Genomic DNA, 14,881 nt, shown 5'->3' with positions numbered 1-14,881 from the left:
TGACATTGCAACACTGTGGAATAGCCAAACTTGACACTGTATTTTCTCTGAAAAGTAAAATGTGTTCTTCAGAAGTATGATATGATAGAAGATGCAAAAATAGTATCCTCTGGAGTTTTTTTCAATCAGTAAAATAAGTGTTTTGAAGGCATACTTAATAAACGTTTCTCATCACGGAGACTGTAGCTCCTTCTAAATAACTGCCTCTTTACTACTGTTTTTTGTGGAAAACACTAAACATACCCTGTCCCTGCTGAGCAATGATAACCAAATAAAATCGAACTTCCACTCAACTATAATCTTACAGCAATCAAAAAATTTAACAATTCTGCCTTCGCTCCCTATGTTCTCTAACTCTGTATTAGAAATAGTCACAGCTGACAGCATGGCATAATTCAGGAATTGCAGGCATAAGTAAAACAGGATTTGTTGGATTTGTTTCACAAGAGTCTGGTCATCGTGGGCTTTTAAAGATATTTGTCCCTTTTAGTACTTTCTGACATGACACACAACAGTTCATCGAGTCAACAACAACATCACCACCACCACCAACAACAAAAACCAACTGCCACACAACTAACTAAACAAGGAAGACAGAGAAAAACAGTAGCATTAAAAATGAACACTTTTCAATTTTTTTCAAAGAACTGAACAAGCCTGCAGTGATAGTAATGGCACACTGGTAGATAAGGAGACACAGGGAAACACGGGAAATGATCAGCAGCTGAGAGCTGAGCGATGGGAAAGGGAAGCCTCTCTGTAGGGATGGGCATCCTGAAGAATATGGAAAAACCTAAGTGTCAATAGGCTGGCATTGCTGCAAGAGCTGATGAAAAAATACCACCATTCTGACAGAAAGATAACTAGGCAGTAACAGATATGAAGATTCAGCAAGGGACAGCAGGTTGAAAAGGATATAAACACAGTAGTAATCTCAGCAGAAGCAAGAGAGGAAGATGGAAATACAGAAGTAGTCTCAGGAGAAGCTAAAACAAAATATGTTTGCTATGATATATGACTCCAATTCAATGACAGATTGAAAAGTAACCCTGATACTTTCATCCTTTGAATGCCTTCATCAACACTACGTCTAGTCAATTCTTCAAACCCATTACTTCTATACATCTGAAGATTTATCACTCATCTTTGAAAGACAGTATTTTATTTTGTATCCCCTGGAAGCAATTAACTAAATCCATCTTCTAAATCTTCAGCATTGTTACTGCATTACTGCTGTGTTTTAATAGAATTTAACAGAAGTGATCTGCTGTTATGTATAAATTCTTTCTAACGTTTAGTTTCAGGTTTGCTTTGATTTCATTATCATGAAGGAGGTTACAATAATGTATTGATATGTAAAGAGATGCATGGAATTCAGCAATACTACACAGCAGTGTGCAGAAGATGTTCAACATTGCTCTGTAGATATTACAGTCATACAGTTAATAGTGTTGCAAAAAAAAAAAATTGTACAAAACATTTATTACTATGCTATGCAATAGCAAGCATCAGCTATTGTCAAGCTCAGAATGACTTCCTAATTGTGTGCCAGAAAATAACACACTATATGTGTAGTTAGCTTAATTCAGCAGTGTTTCCAGGGAGTGGGGGAGACTTGTTTTTTACCACAGCAGTTTTTGTTTTTGTTTTTAGATTGCACACTTTAGGAAAAGAACTAGAAAAGTAACAACCAGAAAAATGCAGCCTCCTGCTTTAAATCACAGTAGCTGCAGAGAAGAGTTGGGAGGGAAGAAATAGAAAAACTGCAAAAGATTTGCACAGGAGTCACCTGAGATTTGATCACATTCTTGACCTACTCAAAAAAATCATTCAGGGCATTTTAGAGAAAAGTAGTAATAAATGACTATGACTTCTGTCTTCAAGATAGCTGTTCAGTTAGTATCAGCAGTCAAAGGAATCTGAGTAGAATATACATATATTTTTTTCCGGTCACTTTGCACATATATAAAAACCTCTGTGCCAGAAAGTGACTTGACATGATACATTTTTTGTCTGTGGGTAATTAGAGAAATATAAGGCAAGATCATCTATGAGATCCTTTTAAATGTGACTAATGAAGGAAAGGAACAGCAGGGACAGCATCACAAGTGTTAGGGCCAGACTTCATTAGGAAGAGTAAGTAAAAGGTAGGGACTGAAGATAACTTTTTAATGTAAAAAAAAAAGAAACACATCACTAATGGACAACAAGGTTACGTTAGGCACACCTCTGGTTTCCCATCTGTATGCAATTCCAAAGGCATGTCACAGCACATGAGTGGATATGCTGGGAAAGATGTACAGTTTCAACCTTGATGCAGTACTTTACAGTCAGGTTAATAATATATGAGCATACGACTAAAGTGGGTCTACTGGAAAGATAAGCTGATCAACTTTCTTAAATGCATTTTCTAATTCACTGCCCATTTTTTTCTTCATCTTTTTTTTTTTTTTTTTTTTTTCATTTAAGGAGGAGGCTTTATAAAAAGAATAGTAGGTAACTAATCAACTTTTCAAAATAGCTAATCTATTCCCAAAGTAGCTCAACCATTTTTATGGGGGAAAAAAAAAAAGAGATGAAAGAAATGCCAAGGGAGACACCATTTCTTGATTAAAAGGAAATGAAATGTTCCCTCTTCAAAATTGATTTCTCTTAATCACCCTTGTTCACCATATGAACACTCAGGTACTGAAAAACCACATCTCGTAAGTCTTTATTGCCCAAGGTCAAGATGCTTTCTCTGCCACAAAAAGCCCAGGTAAGACCCAATCCACCTCTTCCAGGCTACTAACTTGCACCTACATCCCTGATGCAGCCTGTGCTTTTCCCTTAGTCTGTATGAATGAGGTTATGGCTCTGGAAGCCCTCCACAGAAATCCTGTATCTACCTGAGCTGATGTGAACACAGAATGGCTTAGGCTGGAAGGGATCTTAGAGATGACCCAGTTCCAACCCAGTGCCAATGGGCAGGGCTGCTCCCCACCAGCTCAGGCTGCCCAAGACCCCATCCAACCTGGCTTTGAGTGCCTCCAGGGATGGAGCACCACAGCTTCTCTGGGCAGCTGTGCCAGCGCCTCACCACCCTCTAAGGAAAAAATTCCCTCCTAACATCTAATCTAAATCTCCCCTTTTTTAGTGTAAGGCCATTCCCCCTTGCCCTATCACTATGTGCCCATGTAAAAAGTCAGAGTCTCTCCTGCTTACAAACTCCCTTCAAGTACTTGAAGGCTGCAATGCGGTCTCCCCAGAGCCTTCTTTCTGCTAGACTGAACAAGCTCAACTCCCTCAGCCTTTCTTCATAAGAGAAAGCACTCTGATCACCTTCACAGCCCTCTTCTGGACCAGCACCAAAAACTCTCATCCTTCTCCTGCTCTGGGCCTCAGGCCCAGACACAGTACTCCAGATGGGGCCTCACAATGGCAGAGTATAGGGGGACAATCACTGCCCTTACCCTGTTGGTCACCCCTTGGCTTTAATTGTGTGGTAGTTGCCCAGCATAGCTGGCTCCAATCCAGTCTCAAAGTCCTTGTTATGTTGCTCATTTTGGCCACATGATGCAGCTGAACACATTGTCTTCTCTGAAAAAAATGCTATGAAGAAGCAAAACCCAGAGACAGATCATCCCTGAGAGACAAGTTTGTGACCATGGTTCCTTAACATGCAGAGTGCATGTGCACATATGTTTATGAACACACTCTACAGGACAAACAAAAAGCTCAGACAGCATGGAAGTAAGAGGACATGCAGGTGGCTTCCAGAAACGTAACGCAGACATCTGGGCCTAAGCCACGCTGCCTGTACAAAGAATGGGAAGATACAAGTTCTCTACACTAAGTTACCTTCTTAACCTTCAGGTTATGATTCCCTCCAGAGAGTTGCTTCTCTTTGACTTCATGGGATGACTGGATTGTTGCATCCATACAAAATTAATTGCACTTTTTGGATGAGTGTATCGTACGAAGCAAAGTCAGCCAGGGTCCAAAGGAGAATCGGCACAGTACTGCACATCTTTTGTCTAAATGGGCTGACTGATTTATAGAACAAGTAGCTGCATCTACACTGCCAGCTGGGAAAGGACCCAGCCTGCACTGACCTTTGGAGAACACCCAAGTACCAGGTGGGAGAACACCTGAATACCAATAATATGTTAGTGTTTTAACGTATCATGAATACATGCCTGACCTCAAGCACTGAAATCTTGACATTCTTGAAATTATCAGGAGAGCGGAGACTCTTAAATCAACCAGATATATAGCTTATAGGATGCTTCCAGAATGGAAATTGAGGTCATAGCTATTCTTCAAATCCAGCAAACATTTTGCTATGCAAAATGCCAATTGGTTTGGGATATGTTTCTGTTATCCAAGAGAAAAGCATATTTTACACATTCAGAAAATGCTTAGAAAGGCTGTGTGTCATTACCTGAATAGCCAACGAGGTCAGAAGCTAAAGCAAGACACTGATGGTACAGAGAAACATAGCTGTGTCACTGTGTTATGGTACAGGAAATGGCTTAAGCTCATATTTTGCATCTCTAATGAAGAACAAGGCTTACTTTATTACTCAGCTTTCTCATATTGAGTTGGTGCTTTTTAAAATTCAGAATTTATGTGCATTTTGTCTCATATTTTCAATTTTAAAATTTAAGTGCATTTTAAAAACTACAGTGGCAAAGAAACCATGAAAAGACAGTGATCTTCATGCAAAGTACTTAATAGAAAATAACTTGTAATTAAACTAAAAAACAGTTTCCTCTAGTTTACATTTTAGTATCCTAATTAGATTTTGGTTCCTACTCTTCCAGATTCATTTCTCCACTAAAAAATACAAGAGGGACACAGCTCCTGAAAAGGCTTTACACCAGCCCAGTCCTACAGAGCAAAGGGCCCAGCACAACAGGGCTCACACAGCACATGAACTGCACTACACCTACATCATCAGATGTAACCACAGCAATGAGCTCACACGCTCAGCCCATGATGGATAAGTAAGAAGCTAAATGGGGGATGTTAAAACATTCCTGATGCAATCAGCACATAGCCACATATGACTCCAGAATAAAGCCCTTCCTTTAAGTACTGAGAGAGTCTGGCAGCCGGGCTATCCTACATCTCAATTAAGAGATCAAGGGATGAGCTGTTTTTAATCACTTGGATTTGAGCTTGCTTTTAAAGGTTATTCCCTGTGTCTTACATGTATTTCAGTTCAGGACTTGCACAGAGTTTACCTGAACTACCCCTGATACTTTGAATCAGACACAGAATTTTACCTGTGTCCTAACTTGCTGGCAGCACCCCTGGTGTTGCTGAAGATCAGCTGTGAACCAGTTTGGTACATTTTCTCACTCATCTTTGAAAAGGTCCATGAAAGAGGAACAAGAGGTGGAACTCATCTCAACATTAACTAAACAGTGAGCATGAGCACCCATCCTGGGACAACCTGCTATCATATCCCACCCCATCTCCTTGCCAGTACTTCCAGACAGGCATCTCTGTAGGGCTGGTCACCCCAGTTGTCTTCCACCTTCACCTCAGAACATAAAGCACTGCCTTATGTCCCCTCTGCTATGGGAGTTCTGATGGCTGCTGGATAATCCCTACCCAGACGTGTAAAAAAAAGCCCTATTCAAGGACCTCACTCCCCCTGATACTTCTGCTTTGTGCTGATGTAACCTCACAGCTTCCAGAAATTGTATGAGCTGCACCAGACACACCTCTGCATCCCTGCAGAACACTGTGTTGTGCCATGGAGACATATCCATGAACTAATGAAAATTCAACATTCTTATTAGTATAAAGAAAAAAGTCATTAACTGCTATTGAACTGCCAATTACCCAGTGTAACCGCAGACCTCCCAGCACAGCTGTTTTACCTCCCCTCTCTGCTGTATGCAATATTACATTCACATTGCAGGCTACATTATCACAGCAACCTGTAACTGGCTCCTAACTGCTGAGAGAACAAATTATTTTGCCAAAATTATTGGTTCAAATCCATAATAGTGAATAATGAATTAGACATGCCTAGGCTTAGGGATTTCTTTCATTGCAATTTCTGTAGTTATAAGAAACTGTGAAATTCAATTACAAATTTTAAATGAACTCTCCTATTGAAACGATTCCTCTTCCAGCTATTTTTTTATGAGTGTGTGTCACAGGAGAGAAACAAGAAAGTTTGTCCTGGACAAGTTAAAACCTCTAATGGTAACTGCACATTACTCAACCTCTTTCACAAAAAGTTTTTATTATCCTTCAATATTAATAAATTGCACTTGATAGGTAGAGTTCATTATATAATCAAGTCTCTATTTAAATAAAAACTGTGGGGAAAAGTGCATTGTTATTAAATGACCATAATTCTCTGGTTACACTTAAACAAGCAGTACTTTCTTTGACTCAGGAAGTCTCATGTTACAAATCACGTTACAGAGAAGAATAACACATGCTTCTTTTCTTCTTCCTATGTGTCCCTTATCAGTCAGTATTATAGTTGGAATACTTGGCCAGATGGACCTGTAGTCAGATGTGTCAGGGATGGTCTTATGTTTGCACCTTCTGCTGAGCATGAGATGGTCTGCAGTGCCTTTGTGCCACTGCTGAGCTTTCGGTACAACTATTGTCAATAAATCATCTGGATAAGCACTCAATGCATGAATAGAAATCTTCATATAAATGTTGCTCTTTCCCTTCTTTCCCATCTTCTGTCTTCACAGCAATGGAAAAAATGTTAGATATAGTGGGTATACATCTAGATAGCACTGTATATTTTAGAGAACACACATTCAACACCTGCTGCTATCAGTGTAAGAATACTGAGATCATGATGAAGCTATGCACACACTGATAACTAATGGCACCTCAGTGGCCAGACACACCCTTATAATGTTACACCTTATGTAATATACAAAAATACAAATACAAATACAAAATATTACACCTTATGTAATATATGCCACACCCAGTGACATATATTACAAGGGACCTGTGGGAGACTCCTGATCTTCTGGAGTATCAGCATAAGATAAGTAAGGGTATCTGAAACTACATAAAGACAAGCTTGTGTGTGCATCTCAGTGTTGCCCACAGTGACAGAAGTAATTAAACCAGAGCACAGAGACAGAAACACAGCACTGGAAAAGATCTCAAACTATCAGCTATGCCAGCCTTTCCAGAGACAAGAGCACTGAAGAGGAATTTTTCTACTCTCTTCTTAAAGACCTACAACAAAGAAGATGGTACAACAAGTGCAGCTAGATGAGAATTAATCTGAAATGAAATAATTATTTTTTTTAGGCTTTACACCTATTAGTTCCAAAGAGCAGTTGGTCATCATTCTTTCACCACCAGCTTTCTGCATACTAGGAAGTGTATGTCCTCTCTCCATCCTTTTTTCAGTTCTAAACAAACTCACTTTTTACCATTGCCAGGAATATATTGTTTTCTAATTATTTTAATAGAAAACATTTGTTTTTCCTCTCTTATGCCTCCTGTTATATCTCTCTGAAAGCCAGTGCAACAATTCTGGACAGAGCATTCTTGCTCAGACTCCACTAAAAGTCAATGATGTCTTCTGAACGATACTCCTATTCATATGCATGAGAGTAAGAGGAATCTTTTTTTCAGTGCTATTTCACTAGCAACTTGAATTCACTTTCTCCATTCACTTTAGATTTTGGTCCAGCACAGTCTCCACCTTTTTCTGTCTTGCAGCCTGGCCAATTCTTTCTCACTTTAAGTACTGGATTCTTCTTTTCTTACAAAATCTAGCACTTGCTTGCCTCAACTAACACCTTTATTTAGAGACATTCGTCTTCTTTGTAAAGATCATTTTGAATTCTCTTTCTGTCCCCTGAAATGTCTACAGGTATTCCAGGTTGATGTTGTTACAGATTGCATCTATTTCATCATCATCCAGGTCAAGATGATTCAACATTGGCAGCTGGATTTAGATTCCAAGAAGCCCTTGCTGGCGTCCATTAACATGAACTACGTCCTTGTCTTTCCAAAAGCAGTGATTTCTTGCCTTCACAGCCAGATCTCTGTATACCACAGCAGCCACTTTCCTCTGTGAATAAGCTTGCAGTCAATTCCCCTGTCCAGACAGGAGTTACACTTCTATTGCTCTACAAGCACTTCCCTCTCCCTCTCAGCAGGGGCTGGGAAACATCACAGGAGTGGAGAGATGCAGAGGCCAGCTGGGCAAGTCCACGGACACTCCTGAGAAAGCAAATGGATCCAGCCAAGACAGAGGATTAGAAAGAAGAATGCTCTTGTTGCCAGCTGGCAACCAAAGGGCAGGTAACCTGCTGAGATAGATGGTCCTCTACCAGCCGCACCATTTGCTGCTGTCTCCTAGCTGCCTCGTTGGTTGCTGGGTCATCACCAGCAGAATGACACTGCTTTTTGCAGGGCTACGTTGGCCTCAGATGACGCTTCCCTCTTTGGACAGATTTTTTTCCTTCTTTTTCCTTTTTTTCATGTGTTATCTATCAAAGTCATACTTAGATATATACATGCCAAAACAATACCTATATATGATCTACCATATCTACTCAGTATGATCCAGCAGTCTGCCTATGTACATCAAAATACAAATTTTCAAAAGTATACACAATTATATATTCTATTTTATACTTTTGTGGTTTGTTATAAGTATTACATACATGACTTCTCATGTAGCTAGAAAATGGGGTTATAATAACAATGATTATGTAATCACTCTATCATTGCAACCCATTGAATTTCTCCATCCAAATCGTCAAAACAAAATATGTCACAATCATCATCTCTCACAGAAGGTAACCTTCACATTCCATTGGCAAAGTACTTGGAAAGTAGATGTTTATGTCAGGAAACATAGGCTATGTCTGTGACAGAAAACAGAGGTTATGTTTCACAGCACCTAGCACTGCAGTTGTCCAAAGATTCAGTGCCTGTCTCTGTCTCCTGAGTCTTGAGCAAACCTGGATGATAAGCTTGAGGTGTCCAGCCTAAGGGCTGGAATTCTCGAGTAAGAAAGAATTACGTTATGTAAATACGATTGCCTGTTGCTGTTTTGGATGCCCTGGATTATGTAAAACACCTGCACAGGGCTGGCAAGCACAACATAATGTCTGTAAAAGTACCCTTCGGAAGAGACAGTCAGAGACAAAAGGGACACTTTGGGGCACCTAATAAGTGCTATTTAAATGTTATCCTTACTTAAAATAAATAGCCTTCTGGACTGTCTAAGCTGCACTGATAAGACTTAATTGTTCAAACTGTAGCAGCTGATATGATATCCAACACACTTGCACAGAGCATGCAGCCATGACGCAGAGCTTAAGGACTGGAAATTGGAGGCCAAGTGTAACACAAGAACCAAAATGACAACAGACACATTTGCCTTAGCAGACAAATTCTGTCCTGCATCTCCATTAACTACGGTCATAGAGCTTAGAAATCCAGCTGGCACTTAGATATCTAATTGCATGCATCTCAATGTACATGAACTGAATCATATCCCATTTTTCAGGCATCTAAAGTAAGACAAGATCTCGTCAAGTAAATCTTGATCTTGTAAAATCTCGTCAAAGGAAGCATGAAGGCCCTGTGCCTCCAGTACTTCAGGTGAGGTATTAATCGATTTACCTCACAATAATTCCTGATGCCACCCAAGAAAAGCAGACAAAGCTTGTCCTATATGAGTAAGAACTTTGGTTGACCTTACAGCAGCAACTAAAACACAGTTTGTCAGTAAGATGTCAAAATCACACTGAAAAAATCAGCAGGCACCCAATGGAATCCATATGCATACCTGAAGTTTTATATTGGAACATATGCAAAAATAAATAAAAAATTACAGTGTTAGCATAGAACAGATTATATCTTTTTCAGAAACAACAGCTCATAAGCTTTACGGTCTGACTTTATGTCAAACTAATTTTCTTAGTACAGTATTCTCAAGAACAGCAGGATGACTATATAGCCAGTGACGCCTCCTGGGTTTTCCTGGTTTAATTTTATTGAAATCAGAGCCTTTCAAAAACCATGGACCAACAACTCATAAGTCCCTGTAAGCACAAAGAGAATGCAGAGAGCAGTTTAGAAAGCAGTGCCATAAGATTCCTTGCTTGCAAGTGATCAGACTATGCTCTGTAAAACGTGATCTCCAAAGAGAAAAAAGTGTTGTTTTTTTTTTTTTTTTGCATGGATCCCCTTGTTTTCTCTATCCACTCTACGGCTTTATCTCCCACAAACTATAAACCACATCCTCAAATGGTGGAAAATGAAAGCACTGCACCTTATTGTCCCAGCTGCAATGATGAGTTTAAAGAGGGAGCTGTCTGGAGAATCAATGTATTGATTATTTAACTTCTTAAGGACAAAATGCTACAGGAGTCTTTGGATGCTTGGAAATTATGTCTGGAATTAAAGCACTTAATTCATAGGCCAAATGATAAACAAAAAAATCAGACTGTGAAAATTCAGCAATTATATATTATGTCTGATAGGAAAGAGGCTGACAGATCAGTAAAAAGCAGAACTCTCTATTTCAGCTTGCACCATCTAAGCAAAGCATACTTCCGAAATACAGAATGTACAGAACATGAGCAACAAAAATCATGCAAAACCATTTATTATAAAGCTAATCTACTGTTATCTGGCAACTGCAGTCTTCAGTACTCTTTTGAAAAGGTTTTGCAGTGTTTTCTAAGTATTATCTCTAATATTATCAATTAGTATTATATTTGGAGATGTGTATTAATGTACATTTTACACGCTCTTGCAGAATTTTTAAATGCAGTTATTGTAGAGGTGCACAAAATAACGGTGGTTAAATACCCAATTAAAAGGAAAGTTTGTGGAACAGTCAAATGACCATGTGAAGGCATTCACAAGTACAGCGGGGAAGTAATGCACTCATGTGCATTCATGTATGCACAGCTCATTAGCAGACTGCAGCTCTTTCTTGAAAAATACACTTTGCCATTCAACTTCATTAATCCACTGTTGTTACCATATATTGACTCAAAGTATAAACTTGAAGGCGTATTACTTTTACTTCATAAATATTTTGAGTTCTCGGTACGATGTAAGCAGTACAGCAGAGTGACAATTTCAGTAATGCTACCCAATGCCTTCAAGATGCTATGAGATGAAATGGAAACTGCTGATTTAAAACTTTCCAGATAAAAAAATCTGATGCTGCACAGTCCTGACATTCGCATCAGTTCTCTTGATCCGGCTTAGCATTATAACATCAAAAGTAAAGAAAAATGTTAACTTTCCTGTGTAACCTAAGGCAGATGCGCATCGCTATTCAGTAAGTCTCTTCCAAAAACAGCTACAGCTAATCTCGACTTACAGAAGGTGAAGGACTTTTAATGATTTTCAAAAGAAGAATCAAAAGCGCACACACTTTAGAATGCTGGAATGTCAGATGAATACCTCGTAACTGAGGATGCACTGAGGAAGAAGGCTGCAATTTGAGTAAGAATAGAAAAGCGTATGACACAAACTATAATTCTTGTTACAAAGGATTGTCAACGTATCATCAAAAGCTACATTACAGGCTGCCTAGAAGGCAGTATAATAAAACTTGCTGTAATAACTTTTTATTTATATTCGTAAAATTGAAGAATATTAATTCCCTGGTTACTTTATTTTTAACATAGAGATGAATTTTAACAGGCTAATTTATAAAAGGTTACACCAATGTCTAGAGTTAAATCAAATGAATTAATGTCCATACTAACACGGTTCAGAGATAGAAATTTGTGTCAGAGATGTCAGTAGTTAGTGAGGCAAAAGGTCAATGTTAACAATATCTGCTTGGCATTAAATGGAAGAATACATCAAAAATTAAAAGTTTGGTTAGTAAGAAGTGTGAAGTTCAGCAGAGATGCTTCATGTCTCCAAACTAACTTTGCCTTTTTATTTCTTCTGAAATGCTACCTTAGATGGTACACTTTGTAATTCTGAAAACTCTTTCTTTACTTCCTCATTCACTGTTTCTCAATATTTACACCAGATGAGTATATTTGCAGACGAGTATAAAGTTACCTGAGTAACCAAAACAAAGCAAGTCGGGTAGTGCTGGAATGCAGCTGGGCTTACTCAGAGAAGTCTCCTTTCCCAGGCAGAAGAGACAGGACCAACTGCAAATCCCACTGCAGTACAGTGCTCACCAATTAGAAGCCCTTTCTGAAGTTCATTTCTTTCTCAGGTAAATTGACATGGCTTTTGCAAGGACCACCACTTCAGCACTTCCTTTATAGAAACTGATACTTGTTTCTGTTGCTACGTGTCACCATTTTTCAGACCTTATGTTGCTCCATGAGAGAGCACAAAAAAAAAAAAAAAAAAAAAAAAAAAAAAAAAAAAAAACAACCCACCACCAACAAAAAAAAAAACGACTCAAAAAACATTCTTCACTTCCACAGAGCTCTGACTCTGGCAAGCAGTGTGCGTGGACTTGTGGCCCAGCAAGAGCTAAAGGTATCAAAGGGCTGGCTCACCTGCCCAGGAAAACCAGAGGGTATCCATCCTCTTGAGGCACTGGCCTCCTGTAAGATCTAATTACCCAGGCTAGCAACGCTTCAAGCAGTGTATTTATTTACTCCTCCTCATAGCCCTGATATAGTGGGTTGGAAGAGTAATTATTTAAATCTAAGAGGCTTTCTCAAAACTGGACGAAGACAACAACAACAAAAAGGCTCCATCTATCCCATAGTTTTCTTTCCAACCTTGGTCTCTTTCTGATATTTACTGCTGATGTAGCACTTCACACATAGACAGTGTTACATACAAATTCAATCCCCAATGCGCTGCTTTGCTAAGTACAGAGCACAGTCAAAGATGGGAAGGTGGTGGTAGGGAGAGTGAATCCAGGACTCAGAATTACTCTTCAAAGATTCCACTTTCACCACTTTGAGGAGCAATGCGACAGCTACAGAACATTCCATGGAATAAATGAGGTCTCTACTGCCTGAATTTGCAAGAAACACAAAGCGAACTCTTATGGATGCGAACTGCCCCATTCGCCCCTTCTGGATGAGGAGAAGGGCAGCTGCTGGTGGCACTGTAAGCAGGTACTGAGCGCCAGCGAGAGCCATTTGTAAAAGATCAGGAACACAGCAAAAAGTTTTTATCTCCGAATTTTGGAGACAGCAGGTGAAGGAAGGGGCAGAATGAAAGAAAATGTGCAGCTCGTGCATGATGTCGGGCTCTGTTGGTTCTCAACGCTGCAACAGAGCACTGAGGTAGAGCTGATGTTTAGCGTCCTGTTTACTGAGACAGAGCTCAGGTTTTAAATGCAAATGATTTCAATGCCATAAAGGCAACTATCTGTGCATCAGGACCGCAAAAGCAAAGCTAGAAAAAAGAACCAAATTGAGGAGAACGAGGAATTCGCTCAGAACACAAAGAAAAACCCACCTCCCATTCAGGAGCAGGACAAAAAGAAAACCAAAACAGCAATTCCATCTCCTATCGCCAAACTACCAAACTGCACCGACTGGGGCCGAACTGCAGCACGCACCAGACCCGCTCCTGTCCCCGCAGAGCCCGGCAGCCCTTCCACGGCCGCACGGAGAAGCCGAGGGTTCCCTTATTCGTCTGGAGAAACCCCGCGGCAGCGCTCGCTCCAGACCCCAGAACCGCGCGCCCTCCGCCCGCGCAGAGCTACCGTGTTGCTCTCCGCCTCCTCCCGGGGAGCCGGGGGCGAGAAGCGACGCCGAACGGGGGAGCAAAGTTTGCAGCACGGAGCGAGGGACCTCCGCTACTCACCATGTTGACTTCGGAGACCATGTCGATGCTGGCGATGTCGATGTTCATCCCCACGCAGACGGGCGGACCTGCGGGCACAGCGCGGTGTCAGGGCGGCGGGGCCGGCTGACGGCAGCCCCGGGGCAGGGGGAGCGGGCACTCACCTCCGAAATCCGGGCGGAGGCGGATGTCGTAGCCTTTCAGCAATTTATCCACCGTTTCCTTCACGAAGGACATATTGCCGGGATCGTTCACACTGTGGGGGCGAAAGAGACGGGGGAGGCAGAGGGAGGTTGGGGAGTGGGAAGGGGGGCAGAGCCATCAGCGCGGTTCCCGGCTCGGCACGCCGGCTCCTACCTCTGGGCGCAACACACCACGGCCACCAGGACGGGAGCGGAGAAGATCCCGAAGATCCTGCCTCCCCCAAAGCCCCACATCCCTCCGCCCCGGGGCTCCCTCCGCGCAGCAGCAGCAGCAGCAGCAGCAGCTGCTGCCGCCGCGATCCGGCTGCCCTGGCTGCCGCTGAGGAAGAGGCGGAGGCGACAGTCCCCGTTCTCCCCCCCCCACCCCGCCCTACCCCCCCCCCAAAAAAAAGCCCCCACCCCCGCCCCAACGCCGCAGCCGCGGCTACCGCCCGCGCACCCGGCTGCGCCCACCCCGCGGCCGGCCGTCACCGAGCCCCGGAGGAAGCCGCCCTCCGCCGGTGCCCGGCCGCCTGCCCGCCTCCCCGCCGGCCGGGAGGGGGGAGCGGGGCTCCGCGGGGCCGAGGACCGGTAGTAGCGGGGGCGGCGGCTCTCCGCGTGCTTTCTCGGGGCTCGCCTGGTCCCTGAGGCAGCGGGTGTCCGCGGCCGCTGGTTCCGCTCCCCTCACTGCGTTGCCTCGCAGGCAGCTGCATCGGGGTGACTGCACCCACGTGTCCCTCAGTTTGTCCCAGGGCATGGAGCTAGGCCGGGAGGTGGGTACTGGGAGAAGAGGGTCCCCAGCTATGCTTGGGTGTGCATGTGTGGGTACCCAGATCTTGCCATGAGGGACTTCCATCGTTGTATTCTAGCTGTGCTATCTACTGATGACAAAATCTCTGCTGGCCTCAAAGAGTATGCAGCCTGAGCTGATGATTTCAGGTTGGATATCA

General features: G+C 42.2%; 1 protein-coding gene across 4 annotated transcripts in view; it reads right to left on the bottom strand.

Moving 5' to 3' along the window:
• Positions 1–14,441, bottom strand: part of GABRB3 (gamma-aminobutyric acid type A receptor subunit beta3) — a 112,750-nt gene extending 98,309 nt beyond the window's left edge. The window contains exons 1-3 of one of the 4 annotated variants that reach the window (XM_052664657.1): positions 14,406–14,441; positions 13,914–14,005; positions 13,771–13,838 (exon numbers count right to left, since the gene is read on the bottom strand). In XM_052664657.1, the coding sequence (XP_052520617.1) occupies positions 13,771–13,838; positions 13,914–13,986 (141 nt within the window). In that variant the 5' untranslated portion in view covers positions 13,987–14,005; positions 14,406–14,441. Of the gene's footprint in view, positions 1–13,522; positions 13,610–13,770; positions 13,839–13,913; positions 14,006–14,106; positions 14,296–14,405 lie in introns of those variants that run through there. The other 3 variants (XM_052664659.1, XM_052664656.1, XM_052664658.1) reach the window with 3 other exon arrangements.
• Positions 14,442–14,881: the final 440 nt, after the last annotated feature.

This window comes from Tympanuchus pallidicinctus, unplaced genomic scaffold (genome assembly GCF_026119805.1).
Source record: "Tympanuchus pallidicinctus isolate F22 unplaced genomic scaffold, pur_lepc_1.0 scaffold6, whole genome shotgun sequence".
Lineage (NCBI taxonomy): Eukaryota > Metazoa > Chordata > Aves > Galliformes > Phasianidae > Tympanuchus > Tympanuchus pallidicinctus.
This window is presented reverse-complemented; position numbering and strand designations above follow the sequence as displayed.